General features: G+C 40.5%; 3 protein-coding genes across 6 annotated transcripts in view; 1 reads left to right on the forward strand and 2 right to left on the reverse strand.

Moving 5' to 3' along the window:
- Window positions 1–6,261, reverse strand: part of LOC118429874 — a 14,522-nt gene extending 8,261 nt beyond the window's left edge. Inside the window, exons 1-9 of the mRNA XM_035840499.1 lie at window positions 6,082–6,261; window positions 5,634–5,758; window positions 5,378–5,482; window positions 4,443–4,687; window positions 3,892–4,000; window positions 2,966–3,156; window positions 2,300–2,384; window positions 1,597–1,841; window positions 1,074–1,182 (exon numbers count right to left, since the gene is read on the reverse strand). Of these exons, the coding sequence (XP_035696392.1) occupies window positions 1,074–1,182; window positions 1,597–1,841; window positions 2,300–2,384; window positions 2,966–3,156; window positions 3,892–4,000; window positions 4,443–4,687; window positions 5,378–5,482; window positions 5,634–5,745 (1,201 nt within the window). The 5' untranslated portion in view covers window positions 5,746–5,758; window positions 6,082–6,261. The remainder of the gene's footprint in view (window positions 1–1,073; window positions 1,183–1,596; window positions 1,842–2,299; window positions 2,385–2,965; window positions 3,157–3,891; window positions 4,001–4,442; window positions 4,688–5,377; window positions 5,483–5,633; window positions 5,759–6,081) is intronic.
- A 782-nt stretch (window positions 6,262–7,043) lies between these two features.
- LOC118430300 (divergent protein kinase domain 1A-like) lies at window positions 7,044–11,103 on the forward strand. The gene is made up of 3 exons (XM_035841044.1): window positions 7,044–7,230; window positions 7,661–7,794; window positions 8,493–11,103. Exons 2-3 carry the CDS (start codon window positions 7,669–7,671, stop codon window positions 9,684–9,686), a joined length of 1,320 nt encoding a protein of 439 aa, XP_035696937.1. The 5' UTR covers window positions 7,044–7,230; window positions 7,661–7,668; the 3' UTR covers window positions 9,687–11,103.
- The window catches only part of LOC118430298 (lisH domain-containing protein ARMC9-like), a 22,715-nt gene continuing 14,504 nt past the window's right edge, over window positions 10,253–18,463 (reverse strand). For 2 of the 4 annotated variants that reach the window (XM_035841042.1, XM_035841041.1), the window contains 9 exons: window positions 18,359–18,460; window positions 17,485–17,517; window positions 17,097–17,191; window positions 16,859–16,913; window positions 16,255–16,363; window positions 15,784–15,824; window positions 15,492–15,556; window positions 14,463–14,608; window positions 12,540–12,748 (listed from right to left, as the gene is read on the reverse strand). In XM_035841042.1, coding sequence (XP_035696935.1) covers window positions 12,666–12,748; window positions 14,463–14,608; window positions 15,492–15,556; window positions 15,784–15,824; window positions 16,255–16,363; window positions 16,859–16,913; window positions 17,097–17,191; window positions 17,485–17,517; window positions 18,359–18,460 — 729 coding nt within the window. In that variant the 3' untranslated portion in view covers window positions 12,540–12,665. Of the gene's footprint in view, window positions 12,519–12,539; window positions 12,749–14,462; window positions 14,609–15,491; window positions 15,557–15,783; window positions 15,825–16,254; window positions 16,364–16,858; window positions 16,914–17,096; window positions 17,192–17,484; window positions 17,518–18,358; window positions 18,461–18,463 lie in introns of those variants that run through there. The other 2 variants (XM_035841040.1, XM_035841043.1) reach the window with 2 other exon arrangements.

Here is an 18,463-nt window from a genome sequence, read left to right on the forward strand (position 1 = left end):
AGGAAGGTTGACATAGGACTAAACACACATAGTATGGTATACCAACAGTTAGGTGGTAGAATTTAGTACATCATACGGGTGCAAAACATTTTTTCTTCTTGGACTAATCCGAATAAAACAGACATGAAAAAAACAACAGAGGAACAGGTTTCGCCAATTACAAAATGGACACACTATGTCGGCAGCCATTTGGGTCTAACCGGGGGGCCAAGAAGACAACAAGAGCGAAGTCAAGTAGAGTTTATAGTCAATTGCACCAAGTTTCTACAGTCAAAGGTACAGAGACAGTTAGCCTTTATTACACGGAGATGGGATTTTAAAATGCAGTGGGAGTCCAATAATCCACCAAACAGATTACTTTGTAGCAAAATTGACCATTTACCATTGTTTTCAGTATTGCCAGTTCTCAAGTTTCCACAGACAATCAGGTCCAGGTTCATGTCCGGACCTGGAAATGATCCTCTGGACGTGAATTTTCTGTACTGGTACCTCCCCCAACCAACAATAGATTTTTTTTTCTTTCTGTCCTTTCACATCTTATTCTTTGACTTAAGATTCATTTTGGCATTCTATGGCATTAGTTATCTGTTTTCTGATACTTTTTTTTCAATCTACGGAATATTTGTGCTCATTTTATAGCTGCTTTGCACAATTTATTGTGTGGTCGAAAACTTTTTTTTTTTTTTGAAATGGCCGAAAATTGGTGCGAGCGCGGATGTCATCCATATAATCAAATCAACGTGGCCTTACGGTTCAGTCCTGTCGAGCATATTCTGGTAAGGGCTGCATCTGTTGTTGTTTTTTTCTGAAGGGATATAAAATGTGGGTCCTGTACGCGTGTTCAAGGAGATGTCCGTTAAAAGGGAATGGCTAGCACCCTCCGTCAAAAGATACCCTGTTAGTGAAACATCCTCAACTATTTCGACATCTGGCCGGGGTTTTCCCTTCAACATTGTTTTCGTTGGGGAGTTTAATCACATATTGTAAAAGTAGTTCAAAACAAACCGATCATTGACTCATGATCGTGTACATGTTTCATCTTATCCATATTTCGGGAAGAAAATATAAACTACCTGTGGTTGTGGCGAAGGTGAAGTCATCTTGTATTATCTTGACCTTGGAGTTTTCAAACTGGATTCTGACTTTACGGAATCTTGTCTCCCCAGCCTCGTTCCAGAAGCCCTTGAGACAAAAAAGGGTTAAAAGAGGAGGCATGAGAACCATTACCGTGTGTACAGTTGCATATGCTATGTCTAGATCTGTTCTTCACATTCTTTGTATATAAAATCATAGTCATATGCATGCAGCAACTTATCTTTTTTTTTCATACATAGTCACAGATGGAATTGCGCAAAAATCATCAATCATAATCACGGTTCTCATAATGACAGCTCTTTACATCCGCATAACAAGGTCAATATATCTGTACATTATTCCAAATGCGAGACCATTCAAAATCATTCACACATGACTGTACTGTAAACCTTATAATGTTGTATATATACTGATGATATCTTGTTGTTGTATCCTGTACAATTGTCGAGCAATAAAGTTCATTCATCCATCCATCTACCCATTCATTCATTCATTTCTCACGTATAGTGGGCCGCTGCATCGATACCAAACGGCCCCACTCCATTGAAGTCGAGGACCATATTTAATGGCAAAGTTGTTGTCCGGACCAGAAGGCAGGGTGAGGAACTCTTCTGGGTTTTCGGAGGACATGTTGTGACAGTAGACTCGGATGGAGGTATCTTGGCACATGGAGAAGGGATGGATTGTGTAGTCGCCATCACTGGCAGCAGGCAGGCGGGACTTCACTTCGCGACAGGACTTCGGTTCTACGTTGATGGGAACATGTAAAAAAAATGATTGCTGAATAAAAAATACTCTTGTTTGTCCTAAAACAAACAACAAAAGTGGTGTGATATATATTGGACGTTATCAATCATTTACAAGTGTTACAAGTAATTAAGGGTACATAACATGATCTTCCATGTCTATGCTCGCATTGTTTCTGTACAATTCAAAGTCTTTTGCTTGCAACCTGGGAACATTTTGAAAGCATTTGTCCAGAATTTAATGTACACACACACATACAGTTGTGAGAAAACACTTGAAGGTGAACGCTTATAATACATTATTGCAAACATCACTTCAAAAACAACATTCGCTGCTATTTCCTAAGAAAATAGTTTCCACCACCCATCAAGTTCATTTCCTTGAAGTGGTCAAATGGTCTTGTACTGAAAAAAAAATTCTTTTCAAAAAATATTTGCAGTGTATAACTAGTTCTCACCCATACACTGTGAATGAGAGAGAAGTAGGTTGTCTCCTTCCGGCTTACAGTGTCCACACCAACCTCCGCATCGGGCAGAGGCAACCTGGACAAATATCAACATTGTGAATCATGATTTAATTTATGAATTTAGAATTGCTATTCTCTACGAACATGAATTACCAATATGTAATATAATGCTATGTAGGATAGAACAAGGGTTCATCTAATCCTTGCAATAATGATATTCAAGCAATCTTCTGTAAAACAAACTTCCCTCGTGTGCTTTAGGGATCTTTAGGGCCCGTCCTTTGAGGAGAGCCACGCCTCAAGCATGTTAAGGAACCCATGGCCACCACTGTGAGTTATAGAAAATAGTGGGGGTCCGTGTGTGCACATGAGTGGTTTGAAATAACAAACCATCAATGAGCAATTATGGGAACCAACCTGTCTATCCTGAATGAGAAAGTTGTGCCTTTTTCAAGGGCACAAGATCGGGCACAGATTTGAACCCAGGACCTCTGGTTCTTCCGGGAGAATACCATGCAGTTACGCTACACGACCACATACTTTTGATGCTTTAATCTTCTTTATGCCTAAATCATATCATAAGAAATAATCATATCATAGTATTTCATCATATCGTCAATCTATCAGTGAGCAATACTTTATCAATATGTGACCGACCTTTCTGTCCTGAGAGATGTACATATCCTGGACAGTCACATCTCCAGGCCAGGTGTACCACATGGTCCACTGAACACCTTGTGCCAGCTTGAGTTCCGTCCCGGTCAGGTTAACCTTCAATGTTCCTCTGCCACAGCCCTGTCTGGGCGAGTAGCAGTCACCGGCCACTCCGTACGGTACGTCATTGTTACCTGGTGTACGGAAGGAAATCAATTAGAATGTTACATCTACACCTGATTGTAACTCAACTGGTTGCAACTTCACAGTTGAGCTCCTGGTACCAATTGGTCTGCACCTGACAGACCCCGGTTCAATCTAACCTGGAATGCAGTTTAGTTGTGGCACGGCCTACTGTAGTTTGTGTAGGCTCTCTACGGGGGCCAGTGCAGCTCTGAGCCGCCGGTGTGAATGAGCATTTTCCCGGTAGGACTTTGCCCAGTGGGAGTTAATTAACTGGCCAAAACATCCCGTGGATGGCAAATTTAAGTCCCACCGTGCAAAACTTCTACCGGGTGTGCAAGATTACCCTGGCGGTGGAAAGACCCTCTTGCCCCGAAGGTAGCCTGGCCAATCCACGGTAGACTGGATTCCAGGTTACGGTTCAATCCTGTCGAGCATATTCTGGTAAGAGCTGCATCTGTTTGTTTTTTCTGAAGGGATATAAAATGTGGGTCCTGTACGCGTGTTCAAGGAGCTGTCCGTTAAAAGGGAATGGCTAGCACCCTCCGTCAAAAGATACCCTGTTAGTGAAACATCCTCAACTATTTCGACATCTGGCCGGGGTTTTCCCTTCAACATTGTTTTCGTTGGGGGGTTTAATCACATATTGTAAAGGTCGTTCAAAACAAACCGATCATTGACTCATGATCGTACGCGTGTACAATTGTTTCATCTTAACCATATTTTGGGAAGAAAATATAAACTACCTGTGGTTGTGGCGAAGGTGAAGTCATCTTGTATTATCTTGACCTTGGAGTTTTCAAACTCGATTCTGACTTTACGGAACTTTGTCTCCCCAGCCTCGTTCCAGAAGCCCTTAAGACAAAAAAGGGTTAAAATAAGAGGAGGTATGAGAACCATTACCGTGTGTACAGTTGCATATGTTATGTCTAGATCTGTTCTTCAAATTCTTTGTCTGATGATATAAAATCATAATCACATGCATGCAGCAACTTATAATTTTTTTCATACATAGTCACAGATGGAATTGCGCAGAAATCATCAATCATAATCACGGTTCTCGTGATGACAGCTCTTTACATCCGCATAACAAGGTCAATATATCTGTACATTATTCCAAATGCGAGACCATTCAAAATCATTCACACATATGCATGACTGTACTGTAAACCTTATAATGTTATATATATATATATACTGATGATATCTTGTTGTTGTATCCTGTACAATTGTCGAGCAATAAAGTTCATTCATCCATCCATCCATCCACCCATTCATTCATTCATTCATTTCTCACGTATAGTGGGCCGCTGCATCGATACCAAACGGCCCCACTCCATTGAAGTCGAGGACCATATTTAATGGCAAAGTTGTTGTCCGGACCAGAAGGCAGGGTGAGGAACTCCTCTGGGTTTTCGGAGGACATGTTGTGACAGTAGACTCGGATGGAGGTATCTTGGCACATGGAGAAGGGATGGATTGTGTAGTCGCCATCACTGGCAGCAGGTAGGCGGGACTTCACTTCGCGACAAGACTTCGGTTCTACGTTGATGGGAGCATGTAAAAAAATGATTGCTGAATGAAAAATACTCTTGTTTGTCCTATTATATGGCCTAAAACATTTGTAAACGACTTAATACTTCTGCCAAGTTATCATATTTGACTGTTCTGGATTAGCTTAAAAATAACTTCCCAGTCTCTTTTCATGACATAGCCTTTTAGGGGTTGTAGGGTTAATGTGATATTTTCGGCTTTGTCTCGGGCACGGTGTTGGGAGACTCTTTATACCGCATTAACATTTGTGCCCCTGTGTTGTGTGTGAAAGTCGTGCAAAGACAAAGTGCATTATTTCCCAAAGACACAACGTCTAGCCCAGGGACGCCGGGAATCGAACTCACGACCTCTTGACCTCCCATCCGCTAGCCTACACTCAACAGCAAGATGAAGAAAACAATCTAGTCTCTACCAGACTGACTAAATAATAACGTTGGCTATTATAGGCCAATAATTTGCCAGGGGACTTTTTGCTGCCAGAGGAGTGTTAGTTGGCCGGCTGCAAGGGGAAATGTGTAACATAAACCTAAGCCTGGCCAATTTCCTGATTTTTTGCTATTTGAATTCTATGATCCCCACACCCCCGTAGGAAGGCCTGCTGGAGGCTAGAAAAAATCAGTGCAATGACGTAGAAGATGTCGAGCGGTGTTGTGCCCAAAAATTGCTTTTTAACCTTACCTGTAATGGCAAAACCTGTCTGTGCTAAGGAGCTTAGCACTTCATGAGTGTTCACAACCCTCAATTTCACCTGTTCAATCTTCGATGTCACCTCCTCGATTCTCCCTAGGGAAAAGTATACCATAAGAAGATTTTTAAAAACATTGCCTTAAAATAAGCTATCACATGCATTTCATTCTGCAAATTTTACACAGACCACTTTTAAGTAGAAAGATGCAGATAGAAAACACCAAGGAGGTTAAAAGAACACACTAACTTTTTAGGTGGGCTGCTTGCCGTACAGTCAGTACACCGAACACATTGGGACCCCACCATAGGACCGAGACGCACAGGAAAACTAAAGCTTTGCTGCGGATCCAGGCATCCATACTGAATCTTGCTCTATGAAGAAAACAATTGCAATAAAAGAGAGTCAAAAGCTAAAAGAAATGATTGTAAAAACATTTCTCTCAAATCAGGAAAAGAATCGACAAGAAGCATTGATCGTGTGACCCATTTACTTAACACATACGGTTGTTGGGAAACAAGGCGTGTACCCAGTACTTAAATAACTTAACACCAAGTTAAGTTACTTTCTTCAGTGTCTAACGTACGAAACAATTTTGCTGCAGTTGCATGCCTCCTGGTATATACATATACTGTGGTGTATATATCAGTAACATCATTTGCACCTCAAAGAAAACTATATAAGTAACGTTACTTACCTAGCTGCTGATTCTTTCAAAATGAAATTGGCAGTCACTCAGTTCCCATGGGACCTTGTACTAGATTTTAGTTTGCCAAATGCATGATAACAAACGATATGATTCAGAAGTGGACCCGTCGAGTGTTTCTGACCTAATGCAGAAAATACTTTTGACAAATCCACGCCACAGCCTGTAGGGAAAAACAGCATACAGCGTCCTTGAGGATACTAACGATGTTAGCCATGCGGACGCCAACTAACCACACATTTGTATTACATTACCGTTGCAGCTCTTTCAGTGTAGTTGAACAACAATAAGAAGCAGGGCGAAATGGAATGTTTTGTCGGTGTCATTTCCACCTACTTAGACTTTTGAAAATAGTTATTTTGTTATCATCACCGATCGAGTCCCGTGGGAAAATTTACGTCTGAAACGAGTGCGAGAAATTGCATCCATTGTTCCCTTAGAATTTGACTTTGAATTGATTTTGACTGGACTGGAAACTATTTACGAAGAAAACATTTTAAGCGCATGCAGTTGAAACAAGAGTTTGGAGACCTCATATCTCCATTAAATATTCCGATCATGCAAATGACTTCCACATCTACATAATCTATGCTTGATTACATAACGTTACACCTTTAACTAACTTACATAGGTAAAAACGTTGACAACCCAATCATTTACTAGTTATAAGACTTATGAGACTGTTGCATATGCATAAACTACGTATTCTACATGTATTTCAATCCTATAATGGAGACAATTGCGCAAATATAGATTTTCTCATTATGCTAATTAAATCCTAATCTGCGTAATTGGCACTTCATTATGTACAAATGTAGTTACATCTCTGTCTAATCCAACTGCCTACTAAATATTATGGAAATCCGTTGTTTCTTTCTTCAGTAATTCTCCTCGGAAGATGTTGACAATAAAGCCCCTGTAGTTCCAGATGCTGGTATGTTGTTTGACTAAATCTCGCTAGATGTCGTCCCTCTATGGTCACAAACAGCTGACTCCGGCCGGTCCCTGTATTAAGGATTAAGCTGTAAAACCAGTCCGCCCAGGATAAGTTCATTTGGAACCGCAGACAATGCAGTGTTACAGACAACCCTACCTACTGATCACGCAGTTCATTAAAGAACCGGAGAACGACTCAGACAGGTTTGTGATCGATGAAACCAGTTTACTGGTTGAAATTTTACTGTATACAGCATGTCCTTTGTGTGCAAAACACTTCCGGGTTTTCAACTTGCAAGTTTCTAATCTATTCCAGTGATCTTGACGCATAGCAGAAGGATGCTAGCTTTCACTAGTTAGCCACAGGGCGACTGCTGGATTAGGGCTTTTGCATGCAGTCTTTTACATAATAATTTACTATTTTATAGGCAGGGCTGTAAAAGATCCAACAGTCGCCCTGTGGCTACATACCCAGGTACCTTACTAGGGACAAAATACCTTGAACAATAGAGGATTTGAAGTGCATGAAACCAAGTGATTTTTTTAACCTCCTTGATGAAATCTATGAGAAATATACCTGATATTATAAGAAACCAACCGAAACTTATTTCTCGTTTAATATTCCCTATGTTAGTGCCTGCTATGAGGAAGCGGTACAGCAGATTGACAGCCTTGCTATTCGCTGGCTTTGCTGTCCTGGTGTGGATACTGCTGTTCAACATGCTGGACCACGAAGGAGGATGTACCACACAGCACCTGACATACATGGTAAGGGGAGATTCATTACTTGTTCTTGAGAGGGATTGCTCATTATGTTAACTGAATTTAACCTTATTCTAATCTGATAGAATAATGATATGAATTAATGAAAATATGATCTAGGACACTAGTTCAACATTATACGCGAGGTAACCTATATCCGTTTTACTTACAAACAGGGAATTTAGGGATATCAAGTCGATGGACAGTGGTTTCAAATTGCATTTTTGTTAGGTATTGCAGTTTGAAACCACTGTCCGTCGACTTGATATTCCTAAATACCCCAGTCTTGAATACAACGGATAAAGGTTACCCCACGAATAAAGGTGAACTAGCATTAGTAGAACATAAAGGAGAAACAGACATCCATGAATTCTGACATACCTGCCACATATGAGGCTGTGGAACATTTCAAGTAATGAAGTTTCAACATGGTGAGTTGTGTTGAATTTGAAAAAAAATTTGACAAGTTGGGAGACAGGCTTTCTATGACTGTTGGTATCAAAATAAAATAGTTGGTAGAGTTAGACGTTGATCCGTATCCTAAATAGTATGTGTAATGTTTCCACTTTTTCAAATCAGAAAATAGGGAAACTGAGAACAAAGATGTTGAATCAATGAGGCTTTTGTAGTAGGTCAAGGGAAACATAAAGTTTGTGAATACATTTAGTAACAGACATTGAATTGTCCATGCTGTTTCTCTGCAGTGTGGTTTGTATGCTGATGGGAAAGTCCAGGGTCCGCTGTGTGACGCCATGTGCTCTGAACAGCTGACTGTCCACAGCTGCCTCAGCAACAGACCTGAGAAACAAGTCCTCCACGTGTCCTGGGAGCAAAGAGGACCATGGGATACATCACATGACCATCCGGAGGTCATCCTAAAGTTTGTCAGGACCTGGTACGAGACGTTCAACCAGCCCCAACCTTTATCAGACACAAATCTTGACTACTCCTACCTCATAGAGAGACAAGCTCATCACATGTGCATGGAACATTTCCAAAGCGATGAATCTTGTCACAGGTTTGGGCAAAGGACTGTGTTAAACGCTGACGGAGACTATGATGGGGAAGTGTCGCAGAGCGAATTCTCCAACATGGTCAGTTTACTGATGCAGCAGGAATTCTTCATGCTACTGGCCCTGAACGACAGCAAATCCACGTTGGACATGTTAGGTTACTGTGGAGGATTCTACGCCGTGCAGAAGATCAAGTACACCTCCGACGAAATCTTTAGCAGACAGGATCCTATCCTTGACGTCCTACCACCTATCTTCCCAGATGATATCAACGAAATGCTTGTTCCCATGCTAGGGCAGCTCAGTGACCATTCTGCAGAATATCTATACCGTAACTTCCAGCAAGTACGAGTCCCAGACTGGCAAGAAAGGGTCGACTTTATCACAAAATGTTTCAGAATTCTGTACGACTTCAGCTCCCAGTACGGGACAACGGTACGATGCTGCGACAGTCACCTTGGCAACTACGGAATCACGGACTCCGGGAAGGTCAAGTACATCGACATGGATGCGGTGATGTCGACAAAGGCAGCTTTGTTACTCCTCAGTAACACGCAGTGTGAAACAGACGAAGACTGCGAGATTGGGCAGTTTGACGACTGTTCCTCCAAGTGCGACACGAATCTAGGACGATGTCAAGACGTCATGAAACAGAACGACCTTCACAACTTCTGTACGCAGACCTTGTCACCCATACTACTTGAGGCACCAGTGGTTCTAGATCTGGCTGTAGATGAGAAGCTTGTAGAAACGTTGACACAACTGGTTCTCGAGTGTCGAAGGCTGCCGTTGTACACTGCAGTTGAGGACTACAGAGAAAAGGGTATCCTGTACGTTTGGAACAAATTCGACCAAATTCTGAGGGACTTTGAAGCTGTGCAATAGAACAGACTCCTTCCATCAAGCTTGTAAATTTGTTGGTAAACTGTAACTGTAAACAGTAAACTGGTTCATGTGTTTGATTGCACATGCGCAACCAGATGCATGGTGGGTAACATGTCAAAGGTGAAAGGTCGGCCTATTGTCATCAAACCTGCGCACTAGAGCCCATTCCTTAATTCGCTCATTAACTGACGTTACCACTAAACTGTTTGAATGTATAGGTCCCCAGAAGCAGAAGCAAACATATAATTGGAGCGAACTACTTCCCGGATGGTACCCAGGCTACATAATTATATAGAAGTGGAATCAAAGGGCAAAAATAAGTTAATGTGCAATACCTGATGCATTTGTGCATAATTATGCATAGTTTTCATGAAATAAAGTTATGCAACGAACCAAACAACTCTCATACACGTATGTACATTCCATTCAAATTTCCTTTGCCTAAGAGTAAGAGTGCACCAGTCTTACTTCACTGCTCCAGGATAGGACATGTTTGATAAATGTTTGCCCTCACAGATACAATAAAAAATAAGACCATTTCACACAATCTGGTACAAATATCTAAGTCATGCTTCCATGGATTTTATTTCATCCGTCTAAGTATTGAGATCAAACAACTTCATAAATAAGTTACTTTGTGATCAACAAATTTGAACATCAAAGAGACTGACACTACACAGAGATCACTTTACTGCAAAGAAATATGAGAAGTTTCTTTATATTGAGAAGACTACTCAATCATGCAGTCACACTAGCTGTACACTAAGACTGTATAAACCTAGTAGTACACATGAATTTAACATACATTATGGAACTACTGGTATATACACTTAACACACAATACTGCAAGAAAATATAATAAAGACATTTTTTTCCATAAACCTGAAAAATGCAGCAAAACATCATCCTGGGATTGGTTCACATTTTGTACAGATGCCGATGTAGAAACAAATTATTGCAGAATGCAATTCAGCTTTCAAAATTTGGAATGATTAAAGTACGAAGTATATGTATGAAGACACAATTTCAATTGTTTTCTTACAAATTCAGACCTCAAAACTGGAATGACTAAAGAGTTGATTAAAGCCAACTTAACACATAGTGCAGCTTGTTAAAACTTGAGTACATGGTCAAATCGAAACTCAAGATTTCTGATGAAACTTTGAAAAACCTTGACATCCAAAGGTTTATTGTAGTTACATGTCAAGTGACCAGATCATACTACCATATAAGATCTCCACTAGTTGTACAGTATGTAATGCTTTCTGGTAAGAAACAATAGTGTAAAAATTCACAATTATCATGATGCTAGTTTGGAGTGCTAAGGCCACACCAATTTAATTTGTTGCTTCTCGGATTCTCCGGATTTATTTAGAAAAATATTGGAGCGGGCGGTCGAAAAAAAATAAAATAAAAATTTTACAAAAAGTCTGGGGTTAGCATATGAGGCTTATATAACACAAAAGTCACCGGTAGTAGTCAAGTTGTCAGCTTTTCATGGCATGATTTATCCAATGAATGTCTTCCTTTGATTTGATACCACTGTTCTGAATAAAGGGAATTGTTTTTATACTGAAATTATGTGTGTTGCATTTACTTATCTGTAATTACTACTATTACCATAATGTAAACCTATATCATTTTTCTTGGGACTTAATCTTTTTTTTCCAAATCAGAAAAAAATGGGTCGGGAAATCTGAGAAGCAATAAATTAAATTGGTATGGCCTAATCTAAAACTGTGATGCCTGCCAGTACAACGTAGTAGAAACTGCAGTATGGCTTGTATGCACATTTGAGCTAATATGGTCTTAACTTATAATACAAACCTGTTTTCTCATTACTTTGAAGCAACGCAACTTATAACAGTCTGGCCTGGATAGTTGGCTACTTGGAATGACGACTGGTACAATATGTATCAGCCTTTAAGTTCAACAATTCCAGGGATCACACTAACTCTTACAACAGTCACACATTAATAAATATCTCAACATAATCTCTGCACAGTTTAAACAGTTTCTGGGTAGATGTTTTGAGAAGATACTGACAGTTACATGCGACCTTCCAAATTTATATTACGTACCTGAATTACATTTCAAGTGTATACAATGTACAAAACATCAGTTTGACAACATTATTCTAGAGAAAGCTGATTTCCTCACATTTATTCTTCCCAGTCTGTGTAATGTAAACTGTTGTTCAGGGCTGTAGCAAGATGTTGGGCAGGCCACTCTAAGCACAGCTAAATCAGGCTATACTCTCTCTTCCCAATTCTAGACAGTCATCCATTTATCTATTGTTGAAGGTTATAAAATACTAGGTCAACAGAGTTCACATTTAAACTCAGTTAACGTTTCAAAGCACAGCTGCATGTACTAAAATACACTGTGTACAGCCTTCAACTATTCTAACATTCAAACTACTTCTTGACAGCAACATGTTAGCATCAGTTTAGATCTGTAGATAAATGCTTTTTTTCCAGAAAATCAAAATCTTGAGGTTTTGTAGAATATCAACCTCTTGTTGCCTGTATTAGAAGAGAAGTTGTTCATATAGCTGCATCAGTTCATAAGCAGATGTTCCATACACAAACACTGTGATATATACCAGTAGTCAATTTGATCCTGTATATGGAGATGTGTACCTTACAAGTACATTGCAGTTATGTGTGGGGAGGGTGGAGCCTTACTGTAGCTATGTGGAACCTTGCTGCAGCTATGTGTAGAGAGGGTGGGCTCTTACACTGTAGCTAGGTGTAGGGTAGGTGGAGCCTCACTTAAACTATGTGTGGGGTAGGGAAGCCTTACTGCAGCTAGGTGTAGGGAGGGTGGAGCCTAGGTGTAGGGAGGGTGGGCTCTTACACTGTAGCTACATGTAGGTGTAGGGTAGGTGGAGCCTCACTTAAGTTATGTGTGGGGTAGGGAAGCCTTACTGCAGCTAGGTGTAGGGAGGGTGGAACCTAGGTGTAGGGAGGATAGAGTCTAAGCTGATTTCTTGTTGCGGGATGCTGTCCTCTGCTGGTGGGAGACCACGTCGGCCGATGTGCTCTTGCGAGAAGCTCCACCTGAAACAAGGAATCAATAGTTTTACTACATTTATTTGGATATCCATTATTGAGGTAGTCTGGACACCATCCAGGTAGTACATTTGTACATGTAGTTTGCTCCTATGTTCGTTTTTGCTACCAGCCTGGAGACCTGCGAATTCCAACTTGTTAGTGACGATGTCAGTTAATGAGTGAATTACACAATGGGTTCTAGAGCGCCCGTTCAATGACAACAGGCCTCTCGCAAGCGGACAGAGGGTGTTTCGGGTGTTGGACTGCCTTTTCGAATGAGTGCTTGAACCCATTCCTTAATTTGCTGATGTGTAGGGACCAATCAGCACCCTTGTCCAAAATTTGGATGATTCCAGATGTTAGAGATGTCAAGGTTCCCAGACGGAATAGCAGAGAAGTGACCGTACATAGTGTATGATAAAAGTCGAAGCAAACTACTATCCGGATGGTACACAGGCTACTAGCGAGGGGACATTGTCAAGTCATCATAAGAACTTACGAGACAAGGCACAGTTCTATTTTAGACTTCAAGTTTAATGTATTGGACTACATGCAGCTCAAGTACAGACATGCAAAACAATGACCTCTACCTTGTCACAGCGATAAGCCGACGTGTCAGGAGATACAGGAGGAAAACGCAGCGCTGCGCAGGAGAGAGGAAAGGAGAGAGAGAGATAGGAGAGAGAGGAGAAATCAGAGAGCATCACTTCTCAAAGCGATTCATCAGAAATTGACCCAAAGTTTTCTGAAGTTCAAGGTATATTATGAGTGGCAACCTACTGCTAGTGATGACCCAATTTTGGTTAGTGAGAAGATATTGCTAGTTAGTGATAAATTTGCCTGACTAAAACCACGCCCTAGGCGGCCTGCCCTACGATTGCCACCGCCCTAGGGGAGGGGATAATTAACTCAAGCCAGCGAGAGCTTGTGTAAACACAGGCTAGTGATAACTCATTATTAGTTACTGATATCACACTGTAAGTGATAACCAAATCTTAGGTAGTGATAACCCTTTGTTAGTGATTGAGGCATGCCACAAGGATGTCAGCCGAGGACATTTTAGAAGGATGATGTTAGTTTAGTGAAAACCCATTATTAGTGATAACCTATCATCAATTAGTGATAACCAACTGTTAGTTATTGAAAACCTACCATCTCTTAGTAAAAACCTTTTCCAGGGAAGGGCAGCAATGGGAAAATAACATGTTACACACTGACTGTTACAGACACATGAGTGCAACTCAATACACATAATTACAAGTAAAGAGGGGGCACATTTATACACACACATGGATCAACACAGATAATTTAAAGATAGACGTAGACAATGATTTGACAAAGAAAGGAAACACGTGACAGGGGGTGATGAAAGAAAAGCCTTGGACGCTGTAAGAAATTCTCACACTACTGTACAAGTCATCTTAAAGAAGTCATCCTGACAAATTGAGGCATGCCACAAGGATGTCAGCCGAGGACATTTTAGAAGGATGATGCTCAAATCAGATTGCTTTTTTCACTGATGCAACTAAGAGGGCTGTCCAAATACCGTAGTAATAATAGGTTGAAGGCTAATTGCAAATTGTATAATTAAGAAAAACAATGTTGACAATACAAATATGCAGGACTAGTCTATGGCATAGATATTTCTGATACTAATTTTGGACTTGTTGGGTTAACCTCTGACCCCTTGACCTTTGGTTGAAACGGAGGGTGACCTTACTTTGTCTGCCTGAAGTCGGCCTGGATAAAGGCGGAGATGATGACCTCTGCGGCCCGGGTGGTGGCGTGCTCAGCCGCCCCCCTCCCACCTCGGGTGTTCGCGGGATCTTTGGACGACTACCGAACGCCTGGGAGTAGTCATGTATGCTGTTGGGGGAAGCAGAAGGTTTGTATTGAGACATATTCATCTGTGACTAATTTCATGAAGTTGGTAAATCATAGGATATTGTTGGTTTTTTTTGTGGACAACCATGCCAAATTTTTCTGTGCTACCTTCCTCAGGGTGAGCTACATGTAGCAGTGTTCTCACCAGGATTTTTTCACAGCATAGGGGCATCTTAGTGCATCAAAGCTACAAGGTACGCAATGCAGGCATGAGTACTGTCAGGGGTCTGCAGGGAATCCTCCTCCTGAACATTTTTTAAGCTTTAATCCCCTGAAATACTATTTCCTGCATTTTGAGGGCCAAATATAGGGAACTTCATTTTAGCTTTTTTTTTACAAAACTACACCAAACTCCCTTCTGTTGGTTGAAACACAGCTACATATAAGGAGCCAAAATCACAGCATAGGGGATCCAAATCACAGCATAGAGGCCCCCTATGCTGAAAAGGCCTGGCAAGAACACTGGCTAGGCTGCCCCAAACTTGTTATTCCAATCTCAGTACCTCACTTTTCTTGCCACCAGAGTTGAGCAAAGCAGGTGTCTTCAATCATATTATAAACATACATACATACATACATACATACATACATACATATTCATACTTGTAAACACAGTGCACAAATTATCTCCATCAAGAGTAACTGTAGTTCAATTTTATCCACATGTAACCTGTATCTGTTATTTTGAAAAACAATGCATTTAGGGATATAAAGTCTATGAGTGGTGGATTCAAACTGCAATATTTTGAAAACATCACAATTTGAAACCACTGTCCACCTGATATCCCTAAATACTCTGTTTTAAAAGCAAAGGATATAGGTTTCCACACAGATTGATGTTAACTAGTGTTAGTATTATACTCACTTGCTACTTTTCGAAGATGGTCTAACAAATTGGTCATCCACAATTGGTGCTCGGGCACGAGCGGACTGCAAAACAGAAATGCACAATGAGGCAAGGCACATTATTAGCAGGTCTAAGGATTTTTCAATAGTTTTATCAGGTACGTCATTGAACAAAGAGATTCTTTTTACACAACCATTGTTTTAATGACAACCAACATTTTGATCACTTTCTTCAGGACAATTCTGACTCAAAGTGTATACATGTAAGCATTCTTAGAGGAAAGAAGATGACAGTTACTGTAAGCACCTACCCCAGTATGTGTTGCCAAGAAGTCAGATGTCTCGCCACCTCCTGTAGTAATATGAACACAGATAAAGCATTCATTACCAATGCACATGGTTCACTAGAACAACATGGCTTCTCTTTAGTTGTAAAGTGATCACATTGTACTAAAAAAATAAAATAAAATAAATAAATCAAGTTTCCACCAAAATATCTGTTTCTAATTAGCTTTACTTTGATTGAACTGCTTATTTAGCAGATGATTATGTCAGCCTTCCTTTTGTTAACACACTTGAAGTCACCATTATTAAATTTAGTTCATTATTAGTTCATTACTTTCGCTTCTTCGAATCACAGCAAGTGTTACACTGTCAATAATTTTCCAATTTCAGTTCTTCAATGTCGCTGTATTTTCTGTGAACCTAAATTGTTAGGTCCGGTGCACCAGTGCACATATTCCCATAAAGAAATTTCAAGCCCTGGTTTTAAAACAACTCACCTGCGTTCCTGTTACCCGTGGGGGGCCGGCTGGGACCGGTGTTAGGGCGGCTACGGCTGCCAGCCTGGGTTGGCGGTCGAGAGTTTGACGTCGCCGGTCGAGAGTAACCCTGGACCAAAACAGAATGATATCACAGAATTGAATTTCTTTTTTAAAGCCAATTTCACGTAAAAATAAGCCAGCAAAGAAAAATTAACAGCTTGAAATCTGTCATCCATTGTAAAATTGTGCACATCTACCATTTCTAATAAACCTGCAGCTTTTTTAAAAATATTTCTATTAAAAGGGTTTAAAAAAACAGAGGAGTCACACATGCACTTGTAGAAAGGATATTTGGAAAGTGTATATTAACGCTAGTTCACCTTTATCCGCGGGGTGACCTTTATCCATTGTCTTTAGAAACAGCACATTTAGGAGTAAGTCTGCGGACTGCGGTTTCAAATTTGCAATATTTTCAAAATGTTCCAATTTGGAACAACCATCCATCGACTTCATATCCCTAAATACGCTTTTTTAAGAAACAACGGGTATTCATGTAGGTCACCCTCGGATAAAGGTGAACCAGCGTTACATGTATCAAAGCTACTGTAACAGTGAGTCTTACCCCTACAGCGCCGTTATTGTACTGTCCCTTAGTTGGGGACTGGTAGCCTGCAGACCTGTGATGGGAAAAGAAAAAAATTAAAATGGTACTATGGTACCGAAATCAAGAGATACCAGTTCAGCATACCTTTAAAAACATATTTTCTTGTTAATGTGTACTTCAGTTGATTGAGAAAGAAAACATCTTGTTAGGTGCATGTACTGGTACAATTTTGTTCTTTGTAAGAAGCAAGTCTCACCCTTGATTTGATTGGACTAGCCCAGCCTTCCGTGACGTAGGCGTGATCGGTCGAGTCAACGGCTCGTTCAAAGCAGAAACATGGTCTGTCCACCCCTGAACCATAACGTACACAAAAATGTTTACATAAACAACAAAATACAACTTAAAGCTAGTATATACTTTTATAGAATTCACTGTTCAATGCTTCGTGACACATCTGAATATAAGAAAAGTTTTATACAACAAGTAAGCAGCTGAGAGAGGAAGTACAATCAAGACAATAAAAAAGATGAACATCATTATAAGCAATGTCTGGAAAATTGATTAGTTGTGTGCCAAAATGATAAACACCATTAGTATTACGTGCTTAGAGTGAAGATGTGAAGAAACGTAACACTTTCACCAACCTTCCTCCTTGGGCTCAAGGAATGGGTCATGATCTGTGAACAACAACACAGGATAAGGTGAGGTGGTGCATTTATAGTTATATCATGTGCTTGGAAAAGTGCAATGATCGTGGGTTACAGAATGAAAATAAGAGATGCACTAGTATATAGTGAATATTGTCATAGGTTATTTTGTCACCATTAGGAACAGTACAAGATCTAGCATAAACACATATAAATGATGACAAAGGTCATGGTCATACTTGAGATTAAGGACAGCGCATGTTTCCATCCAAGAAGTGTGTACAGTACATTAACGAGTAAAAACTACTGTAAATGCAGAAATGTTCGCGGTGGATTAATGTTCGCGGTTTTCGCGGTGACCACTTTACCGCGAACTTAAATCCACCGCGAACATTTTTCTATAATGGTATTAGACTGCAGTCTATGGTGTTACCGCGAACTTAAATCCACCGCGAAAAGTCCCTTTTCCCGCTACCGCGAAATTAAATCCCCGCGAACTTAAATGCATTTACAGTATACAGGAAAGAGTAAAACACGGTACAGATAAAAGCAAAAAACAGTACAGAAAAGTTTGAAATACCGGTAGAAGAAAAAAGTGTAAAACAGTAAAGGAAAGAGCAAAATCAGTCAATATAGGGTAATAGAAAACAGTGACCATCAGGAAAGGTGTGGAACAGTCCAAGAAAAGAAAGAACAAGAAAATGATGTACAAGTACATCAGAGAAGTACATCAAACAGTGAGGAGGACAGGACGTGTGACATTTTCAAAGATGAGGAAAGAGTCCCAAGCAGAGTATTTTAGGAGGGGTCTACAGCAGAACCAAGCACAATTTAATACATTGCTTTGTGAGGAATGCCTACATGTACCCACCCCCAGATACTCGGAACTGAGCAGCTTCTCCCCCACCAGCTCCCCTGGGGCTGCCTTCAGCACCTCCGCCTTATCCAGGTCTGCCTCCATCGCATCCTGGTCCTG

The sequence above is a fragment of the Branchiostoma floridae genome, chromosome 14 (genome assembly GCF_000003815.2).
Source record: "Branchiostoma floridae strain S238N-H82 chromosome 14, Bfl_VNyyK, whole genome shotgun sequence".
NCBI classification, from domain to species: domain Eukaryota; kingdom Metazoa; phylum Chordata; class Leptocardii; order Amphioxiformes; family Branchiostomatidae; genus Branchiostoma; species Branchiostoma floridae.

Bases quoted from the DNA above. Each gene is read 5' to 3' on its own strand.
- LOC118430300 (XM_035841044.1), top strand. From the start codon at position 7,669: ATGAGGAAGCGGTACAGCAGATTGACAGCCTTGCTATTCGCTGGCTTT. The intron at 7,795-8,492 runs GTAAGGGGAGAT...GTTTCTCTGCAG, and splicing joins CACAGCACCTGACATACATG to TGTGGTTTGTATGCTGATGG.